The 26,982-nt window shown below is 55.2% G+C and overlaps 1 protein-coding gene across 3 annotated transcripts in view; it reads left to right on the forward strand.

Moving 5' to 3' along the window:
• The first annotated feature begins 333 nt into the window (after positions 1-333).
• The window catches only part of SMOX (spermine oxidase), a 38,591-nt gene continuing 11,942 nt past the window's right edge, over positions 334-26,982 (forward strand). For 2 of the 3 annotated variants that reach the window (XM_001163910.5, XM_001164018.5), the window contains exons 1-2: positions 334-496; positions 26,493-26,726. In XM_001163910.5, the coding sequence (XP_001163910.1) occupies positions 26,519-26,726 (208 nt within the window). In that variant the 5' untranslated portion in view covers positions 334-496; positions 26,493-26,518. Of the gene's footprint in view, positions 497-3,582; positions 3,606-26,492; positions 26,727-26,982 lie in introns of those variants that run through there. The other variant, XM_054674889.2, reaches the window with a different exon arrangement.

Consider the following 26,982-nt stretch of genomic DNA (forward strand, 5'->3'; position numbering starts at 1 on the left):
TTGGAGGGGAGCATCAAACCCCATTTCTCCAGAGCCACCTCTACCCTCCTGGCTTCTGGACCTCTGCCGCCGCCCTGTGCTACACGCCGGGGCCTGTCCCGCGGTGGGTCCCCTGCGGGAGGGGGGGCCCCTGCTAGGGAGGGAAGGGGGTGCGGGCCCAGATGTGGGCGCGGGACCCGGGTTTCCGAGGCAGGGATCCAGCAGTCTCCGGCTTCAGGGGCTTCTAGCTTCCCGGCTCCCGGCGGGGCGGGCCCGGGGAGGAGCTCGGCGGGTCCACGCCCAGAGGCGGAGCGGAGGGCCGGGCCGGAGCGGGGTGGGTAGGGGACGCGAGGCGGAGCGGGGCCCCACACAGGCCGCGGCGGCTGGCTCGGGCCCCTACGGTCCCGGCGGCGGCTGGAGGAGGAAGCCAGGCGGCTGGCGGAGGAGGAGAGACGGAGGAGGCCGAGACCGGAGCGCCGCTCGCCGCAGACTTACTTCCCCGGCTCAGCAGGGAAAGGTACGGTGCGCCCGCTCTCCGGCCCCGGGCCCCGGCTCTCAGCCTCCCCCGGGCGCAGGCAGGGGCTGCGGCGGCCGCGAGAGGGTGAGGGGCCCGGAGCGGTCCCCGAGGGCTCGGCCGGCCCGGGGCTTGGGGCGGCCAGCGCGGCGCTCGGGCGCTCGGGCGGGGGTGCGGGGCGTTCCGGGAGGCTCGCGGGGAGCAGGGGGCGCCGCGCCCCCCTGGCTTCCGCCGGGGTAAGCAGTGGTGTGGGCCGGGGTGGCGGCGATCCCGGCGCCAGGGCTGCTCGGCCCGGGCCGGGCGCCGGGGGTAGAGGGCCGGACGGACCCCCGGGCTGCGTGCGGGAGGGGAGCGTCCCGGGCGCGCTGCAGGCGCGCTCCATGGGCGCAGACAAAGCCGGGCGCGGACGCCCCGCGACGACTCGGGCTGCCGGGAGGGTGGGCACCGGGGAGAGGACAGAAGGCTCCCGGGTGATGGCCCGAACGCCAGGAGGGGCTGTGCTGACTTCCCCCTCTGGGCTCCGGGCGTCCGGGTGGTCCCCTTGGGGCCCCGGGCAGGGTGAGGAGCAGCTTTCTCTTAAGGGCCAACTAGGGGCTCACGGGTTGTCCCGGGCTTGGCGGGAGCCGGGCTCGCAAAGGGTTCGGGTGTGTTGGAGGGCTCACTTTGTGGGAGGGGCTGAGGGAAGCCACTGCCCTGGGGTAGGGGCGAGGGCTCCTTTAGAGCAGTTGAGGGGCCCGCGGAGCTTGCGCCAGGGGGACTTGGCCCGATGAGATACGCTCGGTGCCCGGCACGTATAGTGAGAGGTGCCCACAGGTTGTTTGCAGAACCTGCTGTTGGTGGCACATCACGTACCAGTCTGTGGGGGCAACTTGGCCGTGATTGGAGCCAGCAGTAGGTGCCCTGGGGTTACCGGGAGCGGCGCGGGCCGGGGTGCCATGCATCCGAAAGTGTGTGCAGTGAAGCCCCCACATTTGCATTCGGCCACCACTGCCCCCTGGCCTCTTGTTAGGCGGAGAGGGCATCCCAATTCCTGCCGCTGGCCCTGCCTCCGCTTGGACTCCAAGGTCCTCTCCCTGTCCCCCTTTCTGCAGTTACCTCCTCTCTCTCCAGTGTTAGAAGTGGCTTCTATTCCCCTGGATTGTCCACAGCATTATAAGAAATATGCTTTGGCACCCTGTCTCTCCAATTTTGTAGCCCCCTTTTTGCCTTAATCCCTCATTCCCTCCAGCTTCGGACCTTCTTCCCTTCACAGCAAAACTTCTCTGGAGAGCCTTCTGCACTCGCTCCTTCAGAGCACAGCTCTTCCGTTCTTTTGCTGGCTTGCCCTGACTTCGGTCCCACCCCTTCACTGAAACAGCCTCAGCCAAGCTCTCCAGTGAGCTCCACGCCCCCAAAAGCAAGTCTTCTTCCACCTCTCCTGGTCTCCTTGAACACTCTCCTTCAAGAACCAGTATCCTCCCTTGGCTTCTGGTTTTCTTCCCTCCTTGGCTGCCCTTTTTCTTAGACTTCTTTTCAGACAACTCCTTCACTCAGCTCCAAATGTTGGAGGGCCCCAGGGCTTTGTCCGTAGCCGCTTCTCTCTCTGGTCTATTTACAAACCCTTCCCCGTTTCATTCTTTCTTATGATTTTAAAAATCAAGCATCAATTTGCAAACACACAGATCTTAAATGTACATCATTCTCATGGTTTTAAATAGCAGATTTTATCTCCAGCCCCAGCCTCTCTACCTAACCCCCCATCTGATGATTTATGATGTCCTGGATGACAAAAAACTTAATATGGATGAAACAGAACCCTGATGGCACTCCCCAGGCCTTCCCATCTCAGTGAATCGCCCATCATCTACTCACTTTTTTTTTTTTTTTTTTGAGACGGAGTTTCGCTCTTTTCGCCCAGGCTGGAGTGCAATGACGTGATCTTGGCTCACCGCAACCTCCACCTCCTGCGTTCAAGTGATTCTCCTGCCTCAGCCTCCCAAGTAGCTGAGATTACAGGCATGTGCCACCACGCCCGGCTAATTTTTGTATTTTTAGTAGAGATGGGGTTTCACCATGTTGCCCAGGCTGGTCTCGACCTCCTGATCTCAGGTGATCCACCCATCTTGGCCTCCCAAAGTGCTGGGATTACAGGCATGAGCCACTGCGCCAGGCCCATCTACTCACTTTTAAAGATGGGAAACCAGGAGCACAACTCCACCAAGAGCAAGTCCTTTTGGTTCTTTTCACAACATTGATCTCAAGCCTGCCCTCTGTGCTCTGACTCCACTGTTAAGGCCCCAGGCTACCTGCCCCAAGCCAAGCCAAGCCGCGTAACCCTCTCCCCAGGTCTGCACTTGCCCTTCTCTGATCTATTTTAGTAGAGCAGCGAGAATGTTATAGAAACTTTTGATAGGACCATCTCATTTCTCTAAAATTCGTGATAGCTCCCTATCACACTTGATTAAAATCTCAAAGCTTTCCCTCAGCCTACCAGACCCTTCCCAGTCTGGCCACAGCTGACCTCCCCAGCCTTATCTGGACCACTGTCCCCTTTGCATTCTCCCTGACAGACACATCTGAATCATTTCTGCCCTTTGGACAACCTAAGCTTTCTCCTGCCCCACGGCCTTTGCTCGTGTTATCTTTTCTGCCAGGAGTGTTTTTCCAGTGCCCTTTACTGGCCTGGCTTTTCTCCTTATTTTTAAGGTCTTCACTTACTTATACCTTCCTCAAATGCCTTCCCAGTCTTGGGAAGTCCCCCGTAATTAATCGTAGCACCTGACTTATTTTCTATATTATATTTATCACAGTTCACAACCATTTGTTACAATTGTTTGTATACTTGACTTATCTGGCTTCTTAAGGGCCGGAACCTTGACTGAATGGACCAGTGCTGTATCTGGAGCATCTAGCACAGTGCCTGGCATGTAGCTGATGCCCAGGAAATCTTCAGCCAGGTGGGCAGGTTGGGGCTGGATTGGGCAGAGAGGTGGGTATTGCAGTGAGCACAGGAGTCCTCTTTAAACTTCAAGTGACCCTGAGGATTTTTATTTTCTTTCCACAAAAGCAACTGTGCAGATTGCTGCAAGAATCTAAGGGCGCCAATGGGATGTGAAAAAGGGAAGTGGAGAAGGTATGCGTGGCTGGAGGGCAGGGCTGTATGCCGAGGGCAGCCGGTGGGATGTGAGTCTGTGTGTGTGTCACTGTGGTTGGGGTAAATGATTTCCTTTGCTTTCTTTGGTAGAAATGCAAGCTGGGTCAGCAGAGGGATATGTGTGCATGTTGGGTGGGAGGGAGATTCTCTAGCTCACAAGATGTGGGCAGCCTGGGCAGCCAGGGATTGATTTCAGCCCACTCTCTTGGGTGACTGCTGGGTACCCAGCCCTGGGGTGGTCTCTCTCTATCTCTAGACTCTTGCCTTTCTACCCACAGCTCTCCTGTTTGCACAGAGGAGCCAGTTGAGTGTTAAATTGTGTGGCTGGTACTCTCAGAATGGAAGGCTGAGAGCCAGGGGACCTCAGATCTGGGAGGGAGGGGAGCTGACCCCGGACAGGGGGACAGGGGTGGACTGAGGTAACACCACGACGTGGGTGCTAGAAGTAGGGGCAGTGGTCCAGATCTGGGATTGGGCTGGCATGCCTAGGAAAGACCTTGAGCTGGGATAGGTAGGGATGAGGAGGGCATCCTGGATGGGAGGAATCAAGCAGAGGCCAAGAGGCAGGGCAGGGCCCTGGCATATTCACTGCATGCCCTGCATTGTTCTAAGCACTTTGCAAATGTTAACTCCTTTAATGCTCTTAACAGCTCTATAAGGTAGGTCTTATTCCCATTTTACAGCTGGGAAGACTGAGGCACAGTCATACAGCTAAATAGTGACAGAATGAGGATTGAATCCAAACATTTTACAGATGGGAGGACTGAGTCATAGTCATACAACTAAATAATAACAGAGTAAGGATTGAATCCAAACAACTTGGCTCCAGAATCCATGCTTGAGATCAGTCCACTCTGCCACTTCTCTCATGCCTCTCAGTTATGTGTCAGCCGAGGGCTTCCTAAGAAGAGGCTTTTCCTGCCTCCCAGAGGTGCCTGGCCTTGGGGGCTGGGGAGGTGGGAAAGAAGGTAGAAGGGGCCCTCGCTTGGAGTGGGTGACCGAATTTTTCTGCTTCATGCCCCACTTTTTCTTCCAGGAGGGGCTCCGGACCCAGGCCAATAGGTTGGGCATCACGTACACTGTGATTTTGGGGTGCTGGGAAGATCTACTGCTTCTGGTTCAGCTACCGCTTTCTGCCCGAGATGCCATCATTAGAATGTCACCCTTCTGGGTTTAGCATTGCCCTCGTCATCTGCCTGTAAAATGGGATTAGAGGGACTTTTTTTCTTTGCTCCCTGGAGGTCACATGCTTGAGTGCCTTCTCCTTGTAGACTCTGAAAGGAGGAAAGGCTTCCCCTGGGATGCCAGGCTGAGGAACTGGGCCAGGAAGGAGGGAGGAGGGTGTGACAGCTCTGCCCTGGGAGGCTTTCCTGTTTGGCACGAGGATGACTCTAGGCAGGTGACCTGGCCTCCCAGGGACCTGGCTGGCTGGCTGAGGAACGGTTTGCTGACCACACAGGGATGGGGTCTGTTTTCTCTGAATTCTGAGCCCCAGAGTTGAGGGGATCTGCTCATCTATCTGGACAGATCCTGCCAACCTCCTAGGAAGAGAGGGAGGCAGGGTTAGTGGAAACTGAGGCACAGGGAAAACATTGCTGTTGGAAGCTCACCAGCCTTCATGGTTGTCAGGAAGGGCTCCCTTCTCTGGCAGGGGAGCATGGGGGAGGCCTGTCCACGGTGCCCAAGTCCTTGTCTGCTGAGTTGAAGTGAAGGCTGTGGCCAAGCCTGAGGCGGGCAGGCTAGAGCTGAGGTGGACTTCCTGACAAGTAGACACTGGGCCTTGTTAGCTGTGGTCAGCACCTGGCATCTCCTGTGCCCCAGCCTGGTGTTCGGAGCCTTTGGGAACACAGGACACGGTTCCTGCTCTCCAGGAAATAAACGTGAGCCATGCCGGGTGTGATATAATGAGGTCTCCTCCCAGAGGAGGTGGTGCTTTGGGAGGGTTCTGAAATCTTGGGCGGCTTTGGCCGACAGAGGAGGGGATGGCCTTCCTAAGGTGGAGGAGGAGAAGTGGGTTGAAGCCAGGCCTGGAGTGGGTTGAAGCCAGGTTGGGGAAGGCCTTGGCTGCCAAGCTGCTGAGTCTGGCCTTGATTCAGTAGACCCTGGGGAGCCTTTGAAGGTTATAGGGCATGGGGGCAATTACTTGATTAGAGCAGTGGTCTATAAAAGTGCTTTTCAAACTTGAATGCACATAGATCACCTAGGCAGCTTGTTAAAATGCATGTCTGTCCTGTCTGATTCACCAGGTCTGGGGTGAGGCCTGTGACTCCGCATTTCTTTCTTTCTTTCTTTTTTTTTTTTTTTTGAGACGGAGTCTTGCTCTGTTGTCCAAGCTGGAGTACAGTGACAGGATCTCGGCTCATGCAACCTTCGCCTCCTGGATTTAAACAATTCTCCTGCCTCAGCCTTCTGAGTAGCAGTAGCTGGGATTACAGGTGCCCACCACCATCTTTAGTAGAGACAGGGTTTCACCATGTTGGTCAGGCTGGTCTCGAACTCCTGGCTTCAAGTGACCCACGTGCCTCAGCCTCCCAAAGTGTTGGGATTACAGGCATGAACCACTGTGCCTGGCCTGAGACTGCATTTTTAATAAGCTCCTTAGCAGTGCAATGCTGCTGCTCCATGGAGCACGCTTTGTATAGCAAGGATTTAGACTGGAGTCTTGAGGGACGAGTGCAGTTCAGGTGGGTGGAACAGGGAACTACTTTGGCTCCTGAGGCTCCTGTGTTGCGGGATGTGTAGGGAGCTGCCAGGGTAGGGGGTGGGGGTGGTGCAGGTGGGCTGGGGGCAGGACAGAGGGGACTGTAGAAGATGTGAGATGCAGGGGCCACTCTGCTGGGAGCTGGGGCTGTGTGAGGGCCTCTGGGTGCTTGGGTCATAGACCAGGAACATAGATCTGATTTCCAGGGCCTCTGACTGTAAGGAGCTCCCAAGACCACGAGGGGGTATCTTGGGTGACTGTATCCCAGGGCAGGGTGACATGCAGACAGCACGGAGGGCACCTTATCTCTGTCCACAGCCAAGCCTGGCACTGTGGGCAACCAATCTGGGGTGAGCACCCTTCCTCCAGCCAGGGCGGGGCCGAGAGATTGGGGAAACTGCTGATCCAGCCCTCTAGCTCCAGCTGTGACGTGTCCTCATAAAAGACCGTAGTCTCCCCAGCTGCCGGGCCATCACCCCAGTGTGTGCAGTGCCTGTCACCCTGGCCCAAGTCCTTGTTGCTGCCGCTGATGGTTATGTGAGCTGCTGTCACTGATGGTTACATGAGCTGCTGTCGGGGGTCTTATCCCACTCTGGCCACCTCTGCGGCGTACGTGGGAGTGGGGGGGCCTGGATGCTTCTCTCTGCTCTGCCCTGGCTGGGCCACTACAGGCAAGTGTCTGCTCCTCTCGGCGGTGTCAGTCTCCTCATCTGTAAACTGAGGGGTTCAGGTCCCTCCAGGGGGGTTATCACACGGTTTGTTGGGTGGGGCATTGCCTCTTCCCAGAGAGTCAGCTTAACACATTTTAGTTTAATATTAAATATTAAATATTAAAGTTAATATTAAAACTTACATGCTAATGATGGGGTCGAATTAGCAATTTGCTTGGAAAAAACCATCCAGGTTGTTTTGGGGGCCTCCCAAGGCCCCTTGCACCTCAGGCTCTGCATGGCCTGGGGTGCGTATCTGAGGACACTGGTGGGTTGAGTCCCCCCAGTTGCTGGAAGGGGGGTAGCAGTCACTACACCCAAAGGAAGGTACAGAGGGCAGACACAAAGGGCAAAGGTTCCACTGCCCTGGGCAGTGCCATGAGGGGCTGGCAGGGTAGGGGTTGACTGGCTCTCAGTCTGAGCTCCCCGGATATCCCACACACACCTCCTCAAAGGAGGGCAAGGCCAAGCCAATCACACCCCACTTTGATCCCTGCCCCTGGGCCAGGCCGTCCTGCGGGATGGGAGGGGATAACATTTCTCAAAGACTGTTCTGCGCAATCTCAAGCGTTCAGGGGACAAATAAGGGTAGAAACTGGCAAATTCACTCCACTACCCTACGGGAGATTCAGAATACCTTTAAGAGAATTAAAGGTCCTGACAAGTCCTGTAGAAAAGAAACTGTTTAGTGTTTCCCAGCCTGATCTGACCATGGAAATCTTTCTTTTAAATGACTGCCAATAATGTCCCACCCACCAGGAAAACACCTGCTGGGAAAAGCTGATGTGGAAAGATGCTGCTCACTGGAAGGCCACGAACATGGTAGCACAGGTGGACTTCCTGGTAGAGGTAGACTTGGTGGGATGGGCACATTTGGACAATCAGTAGAAGAAGAGGGCACTGCAGAGAGAGAGATGCCAGGCTCCCCTCTGAGGCCTCAGTTTCTTCATCTGTAAATCTTTGCCCCCCATGTCTGCCTCCCCACCTTCCTTTGGGTGTAGCGACTACTACCCCCCTGCCAGTGCCTGGGGGGACCTCAACTGACCAGGGCCCTCAGATGTGCCCATCCCACCTCTACCAGGAAGCTCCCTGCCATCCTTCCTTTTCTCCCTGGTATTTCTGGGCTGAGAGCCAGCCCTGGGTTCTTGTGGCAATGGCTCTGCCTCACTGGGTGAATGAGGAAGGATCTGGAAGGACCTGTCTGGTGCCTGGTATCCCCAGGTAGCTGGGCCTGGGTCTTCTGGATTCTTTTTCTTTTTTTTGAGATGGAGCCTCGCTCTGTCGCCCAGGCTGGAGTGCAGTGGCGCAATCTCAGCTCACTGCAACCTCCACCTCCTGGGTTCAAGCAATTCTCTTGCCTCAGCCTCCCGAGTAGCTGGGATTACAGGCACTCACCACCACGCCCTGCTAATTTTTGTGTTTTCAGTAGAGGCGGGGTTTCACCGTGTTGCCCAGGCTGGTCTGGAACTCCTGGCCTCAGGCGATCTGCTCACCTTGGCCTCCCAAAGTGCTAGGATTACAGATGTGAGCCGCTGTGCCCGGCCGTCTTCTGGATTCTGAGAGGGCCTTTTCCTTATACCTCCCGGGCATTTCCTCGCTTTGCAAGTTCTCCCCAGCCTTTCATCTCAGAGGTTAACACAGCAGGGTTGTGAACTCTGGACAACAAACTAAGCCTCTCTGTGCCTCCGTTCCCTCATTTGTACCATGAGGGTAATATTACCTCCCTCCTAGGGTGGCTGGGTTGTTGTGACACTCTAATACCGGTTGGCTGCTCTTACTACTGGATTGACATGGCTGGAGGAGGGACCCTGGGGAGGGCCCTGTCATCGTGGACATGAGGGAAGAAAACAAGAGCCAGCAGAAAGCAGCACAAGGCTTAGGTTGGGGTCCTGGTTAGACCAGAGTAGCCTGCAGAGGAGAAGAATGAGGGTGTGAGTAGCTAGCAGGACTGGCTTCCTGGAGGAATGGCCAGTTAGGTGGGGAGATCTGGACAGAATGAGAAGTCACAGGTTTGAGTCTGAGAGTCAGAGGATCCTGGTGGGTGTGTGTAGGGGACAAGTGGCCTGCGGGCAGGGACGAGGCATCAGGGACTACCTTCGTTCACTGGGCTGTGGCAGCCCACAGAAGGTTTTGAGCAGGGCAGTGATGTGATCAGAGCAGTGCATTAGTGAGACATGAGGCAGGGTGTGAGTGATGGTGGGCTGTGGGAGGGGGCGGTGCTGTGCCCCTTCATGGACATGAAGCTGGGGGAGGGGCCAAGTTGCGGACGTGACCCTCATTCTCAGACTCTCAGGGCAGTCGGTGAGGCTACCCTGCCTCGCCTCTGCCACACCTCCTTTCCTCTGCGGTGTGAGGCTCTTTGTTCAGCAGCTCAGGTGGGGGAGATGGGCTGTGGTATTTTTTATTTTTTATTTTTTATTTTTTTTGAGACGGAGTCTCACTCTGTCGCCCAGGCTGGAGTGCAGCGGCGTGATCTCGGCCCACTGCAAGCTCCGCCTCCCGGGTTCACGCCATTCTCCTGCCTCAGCCTCCCGAGTAACTGGGACTACAGGTGCCCACCACCACGCCTGGCTAATTTTTTGTATTTTTGGTGGAGACGGGGTTTCACCGTGTTAGCCAGGATGGTCTCTATCTCCTGACCTCGTGATCCGCCTGCCTTGGCCTGCCAAAGTGCTGGGATTACAGGTGTGAGCCACCGCGCCCGGCCGGGGTGTGGTATTTTAAATAGTACCCAGGAGGAGCTACGGTGGTGCGTGGGGCAACGTTGGCCCTCCGACCTGACCCGAAGGCCCTGGTGGGGCATGCTCAGTGGATTTTCCTACCCAGCCCTAGCTCCACTCTCTTGTCCTCCTTTGCCCCTTTGTCTTTCTTCCTCAAGCATGTAGGAGCCCAGTGCTCTCTAAATCTGGGGCTGGGAGGTTGGAGGATGAGGAAAAGCATCTGGGTTCAGGTGGAGCATGGTGGCCTAGCTGGGGGCCACTGCAGCACCCCTTAGTCCAGATTCCCTTCTTCTCCACCTGCTTCTTGAGGGACGGCATTAAGGAAGGTGTGACTTAAAGCCAGAAGAACAAGAACTTGGAAATGAGTTGCAATTTGTTAGAAAACAGAACAAAGAATCTAGCCACCCCTGCCAACTCTGTGCTAGGCCCTGGCAGACACATGGGTCCTGTCTTCCCCATGCAGCCCCGTGGGGCCTGAGTGAGGCATGATGGGTCACACTCAGTTTCTGGGACATCTGTCTCGATGCCCTTTCCTCAACCCCATGGCTCTCTCAGAGCCTGTCCTCATACCTTCAACTGCTCCCCACCCATAACCAGACCTCCAGGACAGCCCAGCTCAGCCAGCACACCTCTGATCCTGGCGGGTGGTGGTGATACTCCTTGCAGGCTGAGTTGGCTAGATTTTAGGATGACTCAAGCAGGAGACACCCAGCACCACCAAGGGGCATATATTCTTAGGAAATATTTTTAAATGATGCCTTTAAATGTGAAACACACAGGGACCTTTTACTCTCTCTTATTTTGGAAAATTAAAAAAAAATCATACACAATGCAAAACCTTGAGAGTTAATCTGAAAAGGTTTGGAGTTTAAAAAGTAACTCAAGGAAAGACAATGAACTTGACTTTTTCATTAGATTTTTTTTTTTGTTTTTGAGACAGAGTTTCACTCTTGGAGTGCAATGGCGCGATCTTGGCTCACTGCAACCTCTGCCCCCTGGGTTCAAGCGATTCTCCTGCCTTAGCCTCCCAAGTAGCTAGGATTACAGGTGCCTGCCACCATGCCCGGCTAATTTTGGTATTTTTAGTGGAGACGGGGTTTCACCATGTTGGCCAGGCTGGTCTCAAACTCCTGACTTCAAGTGATCCACCCACTTCGGCCTCCCAAAGTGCTGAGATGACAGGTGTGAGCCACTGCGCCCAGCTGCTTCTTCATTAGATTTTAAAAAGAGCAAGGCCTGAGGCTTAATATATTACTAAGTAAAATTTAGAGGCAGGCTGATAGCAGGCTGTGGAACCTCTCTGAATCTCAGTTGCCTCCTCTGTAGTATGGGGGTATTGATGTGAGGATTGAGGTATTCCACACAAAATGCTTGGCACTGCACTCTGTATCTCAGATGTATTCAGCTAAAAATAGAGTGATAACAACGATGATAGGATTTTAAGAACAGACCTTTCTTGATGCTTCAAAAGCTAGTGAGTTATTCTCTCTTTGAACTCCACAAAAGGGCCTAAAGAATATGTTTATGTCCAAACTCAGCGTCTCCACTTCATAGGGGTCTTATGGATGAAATCATGGGCGCATGGCCCCTGTGTGCATTCTGAAATGAACCCCAGTGGCTTTTGAGACCTGGTTCCAGCCCTCGCTTGGGTGGGGGACTGTGCTTCATGGTTGAATTCTGTGGAAAGTGCTTTATTGGTTAATCCTGTGGACTTCTTAGGAGAGCACAGTTAATGTACCCTGACGTCATCTGGAGGGGAAGGTCTCGGGCCAGTGATCGAGGACCGTCTAGAGGCAGTTATGAGTTACTTGCTTTTTGAATTTTCTTTTGTGCTGGCCAAAGCAATTAGAACTTGTCCCTGGCCCTATTTATGGAGGAGGAGATCGAGGGTGAAGGACTGGGGCCTGGCTAGTTTAGTGCCTGGCAAGCCTAATCCAGCTGCACGGGGCAGGGAGACCAGGGTGACCTGCAGGGACCCCACTAAGCGCCCAGGCCAGAAAGCAGGTAGCTTCCCGGTGGCAGCCCCAGGCTTTGGCAGTGAAGCTGGAGTGAACCATCAGGCCTTGAGATGACTCCTGCCAGCCCCAAGTGCCTGGCACAGTGTGTGCATATCAGTATGTGGGGAGGAGTAAGATGGGAGAATTGTTGAGCCAGGGCAGTCCTCGGGCCTGCCGCACCCCTGGGGAGGCTGAGTGCGGGGGGCCTGAGGTCGGAGCAGGGATTGAGCAGTGTTGCCCTGCCCTGCCCGTCACTCCATCCAGGTGGCCTCTGTCATGCCTCTGAACCTCTTGGGGCCTGTTTCCTCATCTGTAAAATGGGCAGCAGAGAGTTTATGAGTATTAAAGGATGCAGTGAATGGAAAGTGCCCAGCAAAGGGCCTGGCACAGGAGGGGTAAAATAGAGGTTTGCTGTGAGGTTCATCTGGTGACTCGATTTTTCTTTGGATATTTTCCTTTTTTCGTTTTGTGATTATGCATGCCACCTTGGCTCTATGATAAATTATGTTGTGTGGACACCATAAGAGAGGTATTTGTGCTGGGAAAGGGTTTACAGTGGAGGAAGGCCCGTCTCCACCTTCAGGGAGGAAGGCCGCCTGGATCCAGCACGGCTCAGACAGCTCTGACACTGGGGCTGTCGTGTCTCTTTGTGGGCAGAAAGCACAGGTCCCAGGCTGGGCAGAGTGGGACCCTGTGGCTCAGGAGACAGGATGGGCTTGCCGGAGACCCCACCCCCTCCCCGGGGCTGGAGCTGAAGCACAGTTGGGCTTTGTGCAGAGTCACGAGGGGCCGCTGAGGGGGAACTGCGCCCGGGCTGAGCTCACAGGCCTCAGTTCTTGTAAGTGGTTTTGAAAGAGTCAGCAGAAAGTGCTGACTGAGCTGTTCTCCTTCACCCCAGAATTGTGAGGCTGCGGCTCCTGGCAGGGATAGGGGAGAAGCCCCACCGGGAAGCCACCCCCTCAGCTGCCAGCTCACACCTCCCAGGTGTCAAGTGCCCAGGCTGCAGAATGGGTGGATCTCTGTGCTGGGTGGTGCTGGGGACACTGACTCACGTCAGGGCCGTGCCTGCAGGTGATGCCTGATGCGGGGGGCTGTGTTTGGGGGTGTGCTTGGCCCTGTGATGGCAGGCGGCTTGGAGAAGCTCTCCCAACCCTGCTGATAGCCCGGAGGAGAGAACCGGGCTTAATAATCAGACCCCTGGGCTGACCTCCCCACTGCAGTCCTGCACTGAGGTATTTGGCTTCTGTCATTTTTCTGACCCCATCAGCTTGTTGTGAAGGGCAAAGATGATGACCAGTTGACACAGTTAGAACTGGTCTGGGTTTGTCCCAGCGGTGTCATGCCTGGTCACCCAGGTCATGCTGATGTGGCCCTTGCCCTCACCCCACATCCTGCCATTCAGCAAGTCCCCAGGAGGTTGACACAGCACTGCACCTCCTCTGCCGCAGAGTTGCCTTGGCAGGAGGCCTTCCCTGACGCCCCTGTGCAAGCAGTTAGTTTCCTGTCTCCCCGCCCTGCTTTTCCCTGACCTGACAGATCCTTAAGGGGAGGCGTCTGGGTGTTGCAGTGTCCCCAGTGCCTCGGACAGTGCGTGGCACAGGTAGCCCTCCAGAAACCTTTTTAGATGAACGAAAAATCTGTCCCCTGCTACTCCCGTCCCTGCCTTAGGGCTCACTCACAAACCCTGTCTGTGCTTTTCTCCAGTCTCCTTAGCACTGGTCCCACCCTAGGCCGGGAACGTGCCCCCCGCCTGCCCGGTGCCCATCCAGACTCCCACTCACGGCGGCGGCCACCGGGTGGCAGGGCCTGTGTGTCTCCAGTGCCTGTGCCTGCCCCGCCCCCTTCCTGGTGCCTTGGGCGGCAGGTCGTGTGCCTCCTGGCAGGTGTGCCTCCTGCCCTTCCCCAGGGTGCCTCGGGGAGCCAACCTGCATGGCTGACTTGCCCGGGAAGCTCAGGGCGGCCCGGGTGGGGCTGGGGCAGGCCCTGAGCGGAGGCGGGAGGTGTGTTCTCCCCACCTGACGCTGGAAGGCTTCCCCACTCCCCACTCCCGACTCCCAACTCCCAGGGCGGGGTGAGGCGGCTGCCACAGTCAGGGGAGGAAGCTCAGGAGAGTGCATAGTGTGGGACCAGGGGATTCCAAGCCAGTCCAGGTGAGTTCCCGGAGAGAGAGAAAAGGGACAGCGTTGGAATCACACGTTGAGAGATGATACTGTTAGCAGTGCCTCTGAGCCTCTGCACGTGCAGTTTCCCTGCGTGGAGCTCACTTCTCTCTCCTGGGAATTTCCACCCCCTCTTCCACCCTCCATTAGGTCTTCCTTCCCATTGTCTCTTGAATTCTTCATGATCCTTATTTCTGTACCTTTGAGTTCACTGGCTGTGAGCCTCAGGGCAGGGCCCTGTCTCTTGAATCCATTGCTGCGGAATCTCCAGGGGCTGATGCAGGGCCAGGCAAGGGTGCATCTTGGGGGAGACAAAACATACAAATATAGGTCTCTCTAAGGACTTCTGATGAGGAGGCTTGGACCCAGCAGAGAGCAGAACAGTTGTGATGGTCATTCCCATTTTGCGGGTGAGGAAATGGTCTTTCCAAGATCACTCAGAGCTAGACCCCATTCCTGCTTCCTGGCTCCTGTCCTCCAAGGGAGCAGTCCCAGCGCAGAGGTTGGACCTGCAGAGGGTGTTGAGATGCAGAGAGAAAGACGGGGAGGATGCGGCTGTGTGTGTCGGTGTGTGAGCAAGGTTGGGCAAGGACATCTGTGTGGCCTGAGGTGCTTTGTATGCCTGGAGAGCAGAGGGCTTTGGGAGCTGGGCAGCAGCGGGGTGGAGGGAGACCCAAGCCTAAGCCCACGGTGGAGGGAGCTTGGGCACTGCCTGGCCTTGTGGCTGTCTCTGCCTCTTCCTCTCCGGCACTGTCAGACCTCAGTGGCTGTGGGCTGGCCAGGAGGCTGCAACTGGAACCTGAGCCTTGGCTGTACATTGGCATCATGTAGGTCCCTAAAAAAAAAAAAAAAAAAAAAAACATGGTTGGGCCCCACCCCAGAGAGTCTAATTTAGATGACCTGGTATAGGTAGGGGTTATTTGTAAAAATCTCCAGGTGAGTCTAATGTACTGGTTGGGAGAAGTTCCTGTCTCTTGGGCCTTGTAAGCTGTAGGGCCTGGGCCAGGCTCCTTGCCCGCTTCATCCTAGCTCTGCATTTCAGAACAGCGGGGTCTGGGGCCCTGAGAGGGGTTGGTTGGGGGAGTGTTTACCTGGGGACTTCCACTTTGGGGAGTCTCTGGGGAGAGAGAGATGCTGACTCTTAGTTACCTATTATTGGCTAACCAATGACTCCAAAACTGGTAGCTTAAAATGGCAGTAAGCATTTATTATGCTCACAGTTTCTGTAGGTTGGGAATTTGGTAGCAGTTTAGTTGGGTGGTTCTGGCTCGGGGTCTCTAATGAGGTTGCAGTCACAGTGTCAGCCAGCGCTGCAGTCATCTGAAGGGAGCAGGAGGATTTGCTTCCAAGATGGTGTGCTCACATGCTTGGCAGGATGGTTTGGCTGTTGATGGGAGGGCTCAGTTCCGTGCCCTGTGGGCTGCCCCAGGGTTGCTTGAGTGTCCTCCCCACATGGTGACTGGCTTCTCCCAGAGTAAGCTGCCCAAGGGAGCAAGGTGGAAGCCACAGTGTCTTTTATGTCTAGTTTCAGGAGTAACATTCCATCATTTCTGCAATATCCTGTTAGCTGCAATGGTCCGCTTGGGAGAGAACTACACCAAGGCACGAATCCCAGGAGGTAGGGATCATTGAGGGGCATCTTAGAGGCTGGTGGCCACATAAATTGTCCTGTTGTTGCACCTGCAGCTTCACAACCCTAGGCTGGGAGCTCCAAGCACCCCTACCAAGTAGGATAGTGGGGTGACCCTTCTATCCTGATCCCCTGTTCTTCCCATTGTCATTCCATAACAGTGTCTCTGTGGGGTAGGGTGGCTGTCTCTGAGGCCTGGGGCCCTGCTCTGGAATCATTCTGCAGGGGGATCTGTGATCTGTCTACTGGCTGGGCTTCCTTCATCCCCACCCCTGCCTGTCACCGGGCCCGATCTTCCCTGCAGTGACTACCACTAGTGTGCAGACTGGGGCCTGTAGGAAAACATAAGGACTATTGCTGCTACACATCTGGCTCTGGGATAAGCCATCTGCATGCATTGTCACACACCCCTGTGGGGCAGGCACACTTTATCCCCATTTTACTGATGAGGAAACTGAGGCTTAGATCACTCATCTAATAAGTGGTGGGGATTCAAATGACTGGTATTCAAAGCCAGCATCAGACCCCAGGACCTGTGTGAAAGCTGCGGTACTATAAGGTGTTCCCAAAGGATAGGACTATTTATTAAGTTGGGTCGTCAAATGAAACATAAGGAAATATGCTTTCATGATTTGTGTGTGTGTGTAAGAGAAGTGTCTCTTCCTGGGGTTCGCCGAAGCCTGTGGTGACTTGGGTGCCTCAAAACAGGGCTGATACCTTGGTCTTGAAGCTAGTATTCCCTCTCTGGGTTTCGGCTGTGTCAGGAGACTTTTTTTCTAAGGAAGCGAGCAGCTGTGAGCACCATCGCCTGTTGGCCCTCCCCTGCCAGTGGCCTGGTCTGCTGTTACCAAGGGCAGTCTTGCACCAACGTATTCACCAGGACAGTGACCGGCTCTGTGGTGTTTTTTTCTTTAGAGACAAGGTCGCCCATAGTGGAGTACAGTGGCATGATCATAGCTCATTGCAGCCTTACACACCTGGGCTCAGGTGATCCTCCCACCTTAGCCTTTGGAGTAGCTGGGACTCCAGTTGTGCATCACCATGCCCTAGCTAAGTTTTTTTTTTTTTTTTTTTTTTTTTGAGACAGAGTCTTGCTCTGTTGCCCAGGCAAGAGTGCAGTGGGGTGATCTTGGCTCACTGCAACCTCCGCCTCCGAGGTTCAAGTGATTCTCCTGCCTCAGCCTCCTAAGTAGCTGGGATTAACAGGCACGCGCCACCACACCCGGCTAATTTTTGTATTTTTAGTAGAGACGGGGTTTCACCATGTTGGCCAGGCTGGTCTCGAACTCCTGACCTCGTGATCCGCCTGCCTCGGCCTCCCAAAGTGCTGGGATTACAGGCCTGAGCCACTGCACCCGGCCTTAGCTAACTTTTACATTTTTATTTTTGGAGAGACAGGGTCTTGCTATGTTGCCCAGGCTGGTCTCAACCTCCTGACCTCAAGCAATCCTCCCACGTCAGCTTCCTAAAAAGCACTGGAATTACAGGCATGAGCCACTGTTCTGGGCCTGGTCTTTCTTACACCTTCGTGGTTGATGACTTACTGGAGGGGAATTCAGAGTTGGGATGTTAGGTCCTGCTCACAGGGAGGGAATCCAGACCATGGGGTCTTATCCTGAGAGCCACTAAAGGGAGCTGCAGTAGACTTTGCTGGGGATACAGGAGGCTGGTGAATAGGTTCAGGAGTCAGGGCTGGCCTCTCTCAGGGTAGGGGTGATTTTCCCCATTTGACAAATGGGGAAAATGAGGTTCAAGTGCTAACTGGCTCTCCCAAGGCCACACTGGTTAGTGGCAGAGGCTGCTGCTGGGCAGTTCATCTTCTCTAGGAACATCTGGAGTGGCATAGTCCTCCCAGCAGATCTCTGGTTGCTGAGAGGGCATGGAGCTTGCCTACCTCTGGAAGATCTGGAATCTGAGGGGAAGAATGTGGGTTCTGCCTGCTGAGAAGTGACTATCTATCTGGCAAGCCAGGGACATCTGCAGACAGACATACACAAAGATGGGAAGCAAGGCATGGGGTGTGAGAAACCTGGAAGTGGAAACTTAGCTGGTGGGGCTGGCCCAGAGCTTGAAAAGTTCACAGGAGGTGTTCAGAGCAATTGTGCCTAGCGCCTGATCTAATCTATTGTCAGAGTGTGATCTATTGTCAGAGTGTGATCGAGTTGCTAATTTTTGCTGAAGGTGGGACCTATAGGGTGAGGCTTGGGATGAAGCTGCAGGGGTGTGGCCTGGGGAAGTAACTGCAGTACCAAGCTCTGTTCTGGCCCATCTCTACCTGTTTCTCTCTCTGATACTGTCATCAAGGCCCTCAGTGAGCCTTCAGAAAGACCCTGCCCTTTGTCTGACTTCTTTTTTTTGAGACAAGGTCTTGCTCTGTCTCCCAGGCTGGAGTGCAGTGGTGTGATCATGGTTCACTGTAGCCTCGACTTCCTAGACTGAAGCAAGCCTCCTGCCTTGGCCTCCCAAAGTGCTGGAATTACAGGTGTGAGCCACTGTGCCCTCCCAGCCTCTCTGGCTTCTTTCTGAGCTTTCTTCCCCTCCTCCACCCCCAGTTAGGTTTCTAGTTGAGTAGTCTCCTGGGTCTGCCCCTACAGGGAGCTATAAAATCACCTTATGCCTCCCAGGCAAAAGGGTCCTGAAACAATGAACCTCGGTGGTATGCAGGACACCAAGGGAAACAGAGACGGCCCCAGAGTGCTCACCTCTCCCGGGGGCCTCCTGCTCTTGCCTCCCAGTGCCTGTGGGGGCCGTGTCTTTGGCTCTGTCCCTCCATGCACTGAATCAATGGCTGCTTCTCCTTGCAACACATGCCTGCCAAGGCCCCCTGGCTCCCTTCTTCTCATCTGAAATTCGCTTACAAAGCCTTTTTAAAGTTGTGCTTTTAGGGACTTTATGATTTTAGGGAAGAAATGTGGGTAGCAATGACAATGTAATTGGAAAGAAGTCTGGGTGCCAGGCAGGATGATGGAGTCCTTCCCTGTTTTTGGCCTGTGAGGGCCAGGGGACATTGCTGGGGGCGGGGGCTCTGCTGAAAGAGGCTCCCAAGCTTTTCCCTTTCATGAGCTTGGAGCTGGCTAATGGCCACCACCTCTGATGCCCCTTCCCCTCAACAATGGGGAGGATGGTCAGGCTGAGTCAGGATTGAGGGGCTCAGGCAGAGTCAGTATTGGGTTGGGGTCAGTCAGATACAGATGTGAGATGCCTGCATGATGTCAGTATCAAGGTCCAGCCTGATAGTAGGGTTGGGGCCAAGGTGAAGGCTGGGTTCTGAGCTCAGATGAAGATTGGGGTTCTTCCATAAGTGAGACAGAGCTCTGGGCCCTAGGAAAGGTGACTTCTGTATTGGTCTGTTTGGGGATCTTCCTCCCTCTCCCGCCCTCTCCGAGATGACCTTTGCAGTGGCCACACCTTTTACCTGTGCTAATTTAATCTTCCTACAAGTCAGCTGTACCTATCCCCATTTTACGGATGGGAAAGCTTGAAGACCAAAGTGAGCCTTTAAATATCAGATAGGGCTTGGACAAGTGTGCCCAGGTTGTGGGGTACAGAGGGTGCGTCCTTGGAGTGAGTTCAGAGGTGTTGGCCAAGTGGGGCCTGGAGAAGGGAAAACACTGGCCCAGGGGTCACCTGGCAAGGTAGAGATTGAGCTGGGGCCTGATTCCCAGGTCTGGGCCAGTGTTCTCTCCCTCCTCTTCTGTCTCCTGGGTTCATGAGCTGCCCCTGCTCTGTTCCCCACACCTGCACCCCGATTCTCCCTCCGTGGCAGCCCAGCCTGGCCCAGCAGTCCTTTTACTTCCTGGCCAGCCTGAGTGAGGAGGCTGGGGAGGGTCTGGCTGGGAGGAGTTGGGGCCCAGCCCCTCCCTGGTTGAGGGGTGGGAGGAGCCTCACCACAGACACAGAGCCCCTTTGTCTGGGCCGTTGTGCAAAGCAGCTGGTCTGGGATTTCTGGGCGTTTTTACATTTGAAGAATAATTGCATTGTCTGGGGGGCCTCAAGAATCCAAATCCCTCCCCAGACTTCCAGGCAGTCCAAAGATGTGCCCCTGGAGCAGCTCCCCAGCTTCCCTCCCACTCCCTCTCCTCCTGTTAGAAACCTGAGAAAGAGTGGGGTGGGGGCGGGGGGGTGGGGAGGGGGCATGGGGAACTGAGGTGGGGCTGCTGCCCTCAGGGACCAGAAGTCTCCATTGGGAAGAGAGGTTTAAAGTCCCCAAGGCTGGTCGGGAAGGGGGCAAGTGAGCTGTCCCCTGCTGCCGAGGGCACCACAGCCCTGAACAGGTCTCATGAGCAGATGTGGGGTTGGAGGAGGGAGGAGGCTGGTGGAGTCCTGGGCCCCAAGGGGAGCCAGGCAAAGTGAGCCAGGTGGGCCAATTTCCTGGGAGCCTCACTCTTCTTCTCTGGGAAGCGGATTAGGAAATTCATCCCGGGGTGACCTTGAGAAAAAGGCAGGGCTCAGGCACACTTGGGAATAGCCTGTGTTCGGAGGGGGCCAGAGATGGGTAGGAGTTTTGTCTCTCTCTCTTTTTTTTTTTTGAGACGGAGTCTCGCTCTGTCACCCAGGCTGGAGTGCAGTGGCGCGATCTCGACTCACTGCACCCTCTGCCTCCTGGGTTCAAGCGATTCTCCTGCCTCAGCCTCCTGAGTAGCTGGGATTACAGGCACCCGCCACCACGCTTGGCTAATTTTTGTATTTTTAGTAGAGACAGGGTTTCACCATGTTGGCCAGGCTGGTCTCAAACTCCTGACTTCAAGTGATCCGCCTGCCTCGGCCTCCCCAAGTGCTGGGATTACAGGCTTGAGGCACATGCCTGGCTCTCTCTCTCTTTTTAAAATTAATGCTCTATTTTATTTTATTTTATGTTATTTTATTTTAGAGACAGGGTCTTGCTCTGTCGCCCAGACTAGAGTGCTGTGGCGCTATCATAGCTCATTGCAACCTTGAACTCCCAGGCTCAAGCCATCCTTCCTCCTTGGTCTCCGGTGTAGCTGGGACTACAGGTACATTTCACCACAACTGGCTAATTTTTTAATTTATATTTTTTTTATGTTTCAGACAGTCTGCATATGTTTGCAATTTTTAATTTTTAGTAGAAACCAGGTCTCACTATGTTGTCCAGGCTGGTCTCTTAACTCCTGGGCTCAAGTGATCCTCCCACCTGGCCTCCCAAAGTGCCGGGATTACAGGCATGAACCACCTGTAATAGCTCTGGCCACACCTGGCCAGATTTTTATCTCTTGTGAGGGGCGTCTTGGAAGGGTGTGGGGTACGGGAGGCTGGCCTCTCCTGGCACTGTTTTGTTTCAGTAGCCACTCTTGGAGAGGGAGTGATGTGCTGATTTTTGGGTGATGCTGAGGTGGGCTTCAATGTTAAAGAAAGGGCACTGCACACCCAGCTGGGTGATTGATTCCACTGTGGTTCACTCACAGGCTTTGGCCGCGCTCACCTTGGGCAGGGGCTCGCCAGTCTAGCCTGGGACCTCAGCCCTGCTCTGTGGCTGTGGGGCTTCAGCCTCATTCTTGAGCTAACAGATAACAGAATTTCCTGGGGTGAGATGCCTGTGCTTTGGGGGTAGGCTGGGGGTCAGGTGACAGTGCAGAACCAGTACGAGGGACTCACATTTCAAGGGTGTCTGTTGCTTCAGGAAACAGTAACGGAGCAGGCCTTGCTGGTGGTTCGAGCAACACCCAGCCCTGAAATCACACGAGGCCGTGCATACGTTAAGAGAACCCAGAACCAGCTTCTCTGATGTGTATGCGGGAGGCTGTTTCCTGCAGGCCTTCAGGTGGGCTGGGCTGGGGAGGCTCCAGACTTTTGGTGAAGTTGGGGGTCTGTGTGTATGTTTTGGGGGGGAGTTGTGAGTGAGAACTGAAGCTAGAAAGGCCAGCTGGGTCCAGAGGGCAAGGCTGACATGCAGAGATCTTCCCCAGGCCTGCTACGTAGTAGGTGCTCAGTGAATTGCTAAATTATATTCCCTGGCCAGCGAGATGCCCAGCTGTGCTTATCCTTGGAGGGTGGGGCTGGGAGATTGAGACCCGCATGGGTGAGGCTCACATAGAGGAGGCGGGGTGGGGGGGTGCTTCTGGCGCAGTTGGGGGTGGAGGTGACATGATTCAGGCTGTGGAGTTGCCATGGCTTGACCCGATGAATGAGGAGGGTCTCCCACTAAGGGTGACTCCAGATTTGAGCCTAGGGACTGCTTGGTGGTCCTGTAATTTGCCCTCAATGAGGAAAGTGCCAGGAGTTGGGTGGTGCCTCCTGTTTAGTTCTGGGCATTTCCAGGCGGGGCTTGGCAGGGTCAAACGTTGGAGACCAGGACTAACGCGTGTCTCTAGTATTTGGCCATTAGAAGGTACTTGCTGCAGTGTAAATTTCTTCACTTTTTTTTTTCTGAGACAGGGTCTCACTCTGTTGCCCAGGCTGGAGCACCATGGTGCCATCTCAGCTCACTGCAACTAGAGCGTAAATTTCTGAGGGTGTCAAAATGAAATTGGGGAGGATGTTCCAGGGATGGGATGAAGAAGTGGCAGTTCACACAAACTTTGGTGGCTCGTGCCCACTCTGGTCACCTGACCTCTGAGTCTTTATTCTATTCATCCGTCTTTGGCAACCCTGCCACAGGATGGGGTTTTTCCTCCCTCTTTTCCTCTCTCCATACCCTGCTGCCTTCCTGTGTCCAATGTGGCCTCTTGGGACACTTCAGTCAGGGTGGTGGTGGCTCTGGACAGCTGGGGGAGGCGGTGGCCTGCAGGCTGGAGAACTGGCTGCGTGGTATCTTGGATGAAATTGCCAGGGGACCGGGGGGTGCACTCATGCCCTGGCTGGCCTGATTTCTTGGCACTCCTAGGCATTGCCTGCTTGGGGACATGGAGAATAACCTCAAGGCGTGGGTGCAGGCGCTGGGCAAGAGGCTCACACCCCCACTTTGCCATGGAAGCAGGAGCAAGAAGGCAAGTGTCTGTTGCCCGCCCTCCTTCTCTTCCCTGCCTGGCTGAGCCAGCACTTTTTTCTTCTCTCCTTTATCTGCTCAAAAAGTACAGGGTGTTCTGTTTCTCCTGTGCATACAGATCAAGGAGCGGATGTTATTTCTTTCTTTCTTTCCCCAAGGCGAGAGAAGGACAGGGCAGGCACCGAGTACCATTTAAGCGATTCTCCTTCCTCAATAAGGCAGTTTCTCATACATTAAAACAAAACAAAACAAAACCCAGAAGGGAAAGGAAACGATGACACAAACCAACAGAAAATAAGTTGCCCCTTAGTGCCCCCACTCCCCACCAGGCATTTAGCACACAGTAGGTGTCCTGGCTATGTTCTCTCTCTCCCTTTCAGTTGGACCCCAGGGTGTGCTGGCTCCATGGGATGATATCAGGGCCACAGGACGGACTCATTTCTCTGCCCTCTGTGGGCTGTGTAGGGGGCTCCTCTGGCTTCCTGGAGGCATCGGGGATTGACAGGCTTATCTGGGACAGGGCCTGAGGAGGGACAGGACCGTGGGATTAGCTGTGAGGGTCAGAATGCAGGGGACTCACGTGGCCCCTGCTTACTTGCGTGTCATTCCATGTGCGATGTCTGTTTGAGTTCAAAGTCTCTGAGACCAGGTGCAGGGAGCTGGGGGTTCTTTCTGTGCTGATCTTGGAGGCAGAGTGGCTGCCTGCATTCATTCCACGGTCCATTCCACAGCTTGTTCCAAAGACAGTCTGCTCATGATGTAGCTTCTGCACTTGACAAATTATTTTCATGCACGAGGCCCTTGAAAATGTTGACAGTCTTGTGACATCCATGGAGGGCCTTATTTGACGGTCACAACGGAGCGGTGAGGACAAGCGGGCCATGCATGGCTCTGGGAGCAGGGAAGGCAGGTAGCTGGCTGGGACGGCCCTGCTGGCACCGAGCGCTGTTCCCCTATCCTGGCTTCCCAACGCTGGAGCTTATCTGGTCCCCTGGTTTTCAGAGGTGGTGCTCCAGGGAGCCTGGGGTGAGGGGGACCCCCAGTTTAATACCTGCTACACCCTGACCCCCATAGCAGCTTTTTAAGAAGGGGTTCCACCAGTAAGGCGTGAGAGCCACTGCAGCCATCCCTTTCCGTAGTGGATAGGAGACTGTGTGTGGGGTGGCCTGGGGCAGACCCGCCGGGCGGGTTGCGGCGCCACGTCAGTCCAGGGTGCCCAGGGTGGCGGCGTCCCCGTCGCAGCTGGCGCGGCCCCTCCGGAGCACGCCGCGTGTTTACCGACCTGACGCAGCGTCCCGGCCCGGCTGGCAGACATCCGGCGGCATCACCGCTGACCCTCCCCGCCCGCCCCATGCAGGCGGCCACATCCTCACCTCTAAATTTAGTTTGCAGGAAGGAGAACCTGGGGTAGGGTGGGGGAGGACCGGAGCCAGCCCTGATCCGTGTCCTCTCGGGAGGGAGGCAGGACCTAGCATCTCTGGGGCGAGGGAGGAGAGGGACGGGAGTCAGAGGACAGAGGCGGGGAGGAGGAAAGGGCCGGAGCCGCCCTGCTCCCGGCGTGGCCTCATCCCCAGCGAAAGCGCGACACCCGCTGTCTGGGAAGGGGAGCGGGAGCCCTTGCCTCCGAACTGGAGGCTGCCCGGATGTGGCTCCGGGTCTCGGGCGCCACCTACCGGCCCTTTTGGGAACCGATTGTGCACGGAGTTGGCGGGCCTGGGTCTCAGGGGGACTTGGAGGGATTTTAGGGGCCGGAGAGTGGGTGGGTGGGTGGGGGGGGGGGGTGGAGGGAGGATTCCCGTCCAGGCCCAGGCATCGCGGGGGCAGGTGCAATGGGCGGGGGAGGCACAAAGAGCAGCTTCGCAGCCTAAGCATATTTCGAAAAAAGCCTCCTTTGTTCACCCATGTCACTTAAGGGATATTAAGGACGCTGCGGTTCCAAGTGGGATAGAAACCTCAGTGGTCAGACCCTGAAATGCATGGAGAAGAAAGTCAGTGTGGCAGCCTTTGACGGATTGATTGGAGGGCAGGAATGACTATCTTGTTAGTGAGGTCTATGTAGATACATACAGTGAATTACATATATCTCAACTGTGCAGCTCAGCAAATCTTCATACGTGCACTGGGTACCCACCCTTCAGATTAAGATATTTATTCCGTCTACCCCAGAAAGGCCCCTCCTGCCCCCTTCAGTCATCTCCCTGCCTTCTAACCTCTCTTCTGACCTCTGGCTTCATAGATTGGGTTTGCCTCTTCCTGAGCTTCGTGTGAATGAAGTCATACAGTCCGTGCCCTTGTCTCTGGCTTCTTTTGCTCGGTGTGTGATTGAGGTGCATCTGTGTGGTTGGGAGTATCAGTAGTTGGGTTCTGTCTACTGCTGAAGAATAGTCCGTGGTATGGATATGCTACGTACAGCACCGCATATGTCTCTGTTCTCCTGCTGATAGACCCGTGGGGTGTTTTTATTTTCAGGCTGTTACGAATATAGGTGCTGTGCACACTTTTTAACTTGTGTCTTTGGTGGAATGTGCCCTCTTTCTGTTGGGTGTATTCTTAAGAGTGGGATTGCTATGTCATGGGAACAGTTATGCGCAGCTTTATTAGGTACGGCTGACAGTGCCCCTTGTTTGCTGTCCGGCAGCCACCTTCCGCCCACATTTGTTCCCTGTTAGATCCTGGATACTGTTAGATTCTGCAACTTTTGCCACTTAAACCCCAGCAAAGACAACTGGAATCTAAATGGCTTGAATCAGGGAAGGAACAGGGGCAGCATCTGAGCTGAGTGGTTCCTCAGGGTGGCCCCCAGATATCTCCAAACCCTCTGAGTCATTCTGGGAAGAGAAAAGCAGCCTCTCCTAGCCCTGGGGCCAGATTTGGGGACCCCCTTGGCCTCCCAGCCATCAGCTCCCCTAGTCTGGCGTCTCTGAGCAAACTGGCTTAGTGTAACTGTCAATTTCATGTCTGGCCTCTGGTGCCATGGGTCCTCTTGGTCCACTGTTTCCTGGGCTCCTTGCTGCTTTGTGGTGGCTGAGGGACTGGGTGGCTGGGAAAACAACCTACCCGGAATAGCAGGCTTGTTGGATGCAGGCCTCGTGGCACTTTCTTGGGGGAGGGCGGGACTACGTCCTGCCCACCAAATTGCCACTTCGGTGAGGCTGTGAAAGACCAACAGAAAGCCAGAGACAAGAGAAGGGGCAAGGGAAAGAGAGAGAGAGTGCCAGGGAAAAGCCAGGCAAAGGAGGGAGAGCAGAGGGTCCAGGGTTGTGTGTGCAAGTATCCTGGGGTCTGTGTGAGTATCCTGAGGTTTGTGTGAATATCTTGGGGTCCATGCAAGTATCTTCGGGTCCAGGCAAGTATCCGGGGTCCATGCAAGTATCTTGGGGTCCAGGCAAGTATCCTGGGGTCTGTGTGAGTATCCTGGGGGGTCTGTGTATCTTGGGGTCCAGGCAAGTATCCGGGGTCTGTGTGAGCCTCCTGGTATTGGCACCAGGTGGACCACAGCAGCTATGCCATGCTGAGCTGGTCCAGAATCAGCAGCCCCAAGCTCCAGAATCAGCAGCCCCAAGCTCCAGTCTCTCCTGACTGTGGCCTTCTTGGTCATCTCCTCACTGGCTGCCTCTCATCTCCACTTTGGGGCCTGTGGTCAGGGAAGAAGCAGTGCCTAACAAGTTTGGGGGTGGGATTGAGAATTTCAGGGGCTTAAGATGGGCTCCCAGGTCTCCTGCCTGCTGGCGGGGACCCAAAATGCATCCCGCCCTTACTTTCTCCTTCCCTCCCTTTCTTCCTTTTTTCCTCCCTTCCTGCCACCTTCCCTTATTTATTCTTCCATCCCTCCCTGCCCCTTTGGAGGTGGCTCTTCTTGTCCAGGTCCTCAGAGAGGGAGGGAGAGGACTCCAGGTCCCCCCACCCACAACAGAGGGCAGAGTGTGATGAAAGCCCTGAGTGTCCCTTGGGGCAGGTGGGAAGTGAAGGCAGAGCCACTAAGCTGTGACACCTCCTCCCCCTGCAGGTTCCTAGAAGGTGAGCGCGGACGGTATGCAAAGTTGTGAATCCAGTGGTGACAGTGCGGATGACCCTCTCAGTCGCGGCCTACGGAGAAGGGGACAGCCTCGTGTGGTGGTGATCGGCGCTGGCTTGGCTGGCCTGGCTGCAGCCAAAGCACTTCTTGAGCAGGGTTTCACGGATGTCACTGTGCTTGAGGCTTCCAGCCACATCGGAGGCCGTGTGCAGAGTGTGAAACTTGGTAAGTGCCACCCAGTCCAGCCCAGCCACCTCCCCAGGTCACCTTTAGTCTCCTAATTCCCGGCTCTGCCTGAAATCTCATTATTTTAACTTCTGGGATAAATGTTCCATCATGCATCCTGCCTGGGCATTTTCCAGAAGCTTCCTTCGCTCCTCGTGGCAGCCCTCTGAGGCGGGCATGGTAGGGCCCTGACTTTCACTTGTGGAGAATGCTGGCTTGCTTCTGACCTAGTGTTCACAGTGTTTAGGAGGGAGTG

This window comes from Pan troglodytes, chromosome 21, assembly GCF_028858775.2.
Source record: "Pan troglodytes isolate AG18354 chromosome 21, NHGRI_mPanTro3-v2.0_pri, whole genome shotgun sequence".
In the NCBI taxonomy this organism is placed as follows: Eukaryota; Metazoa; Chordata; class Mammalia; order Primates; family Hominidae; genus Pan; species Pan troglodytes.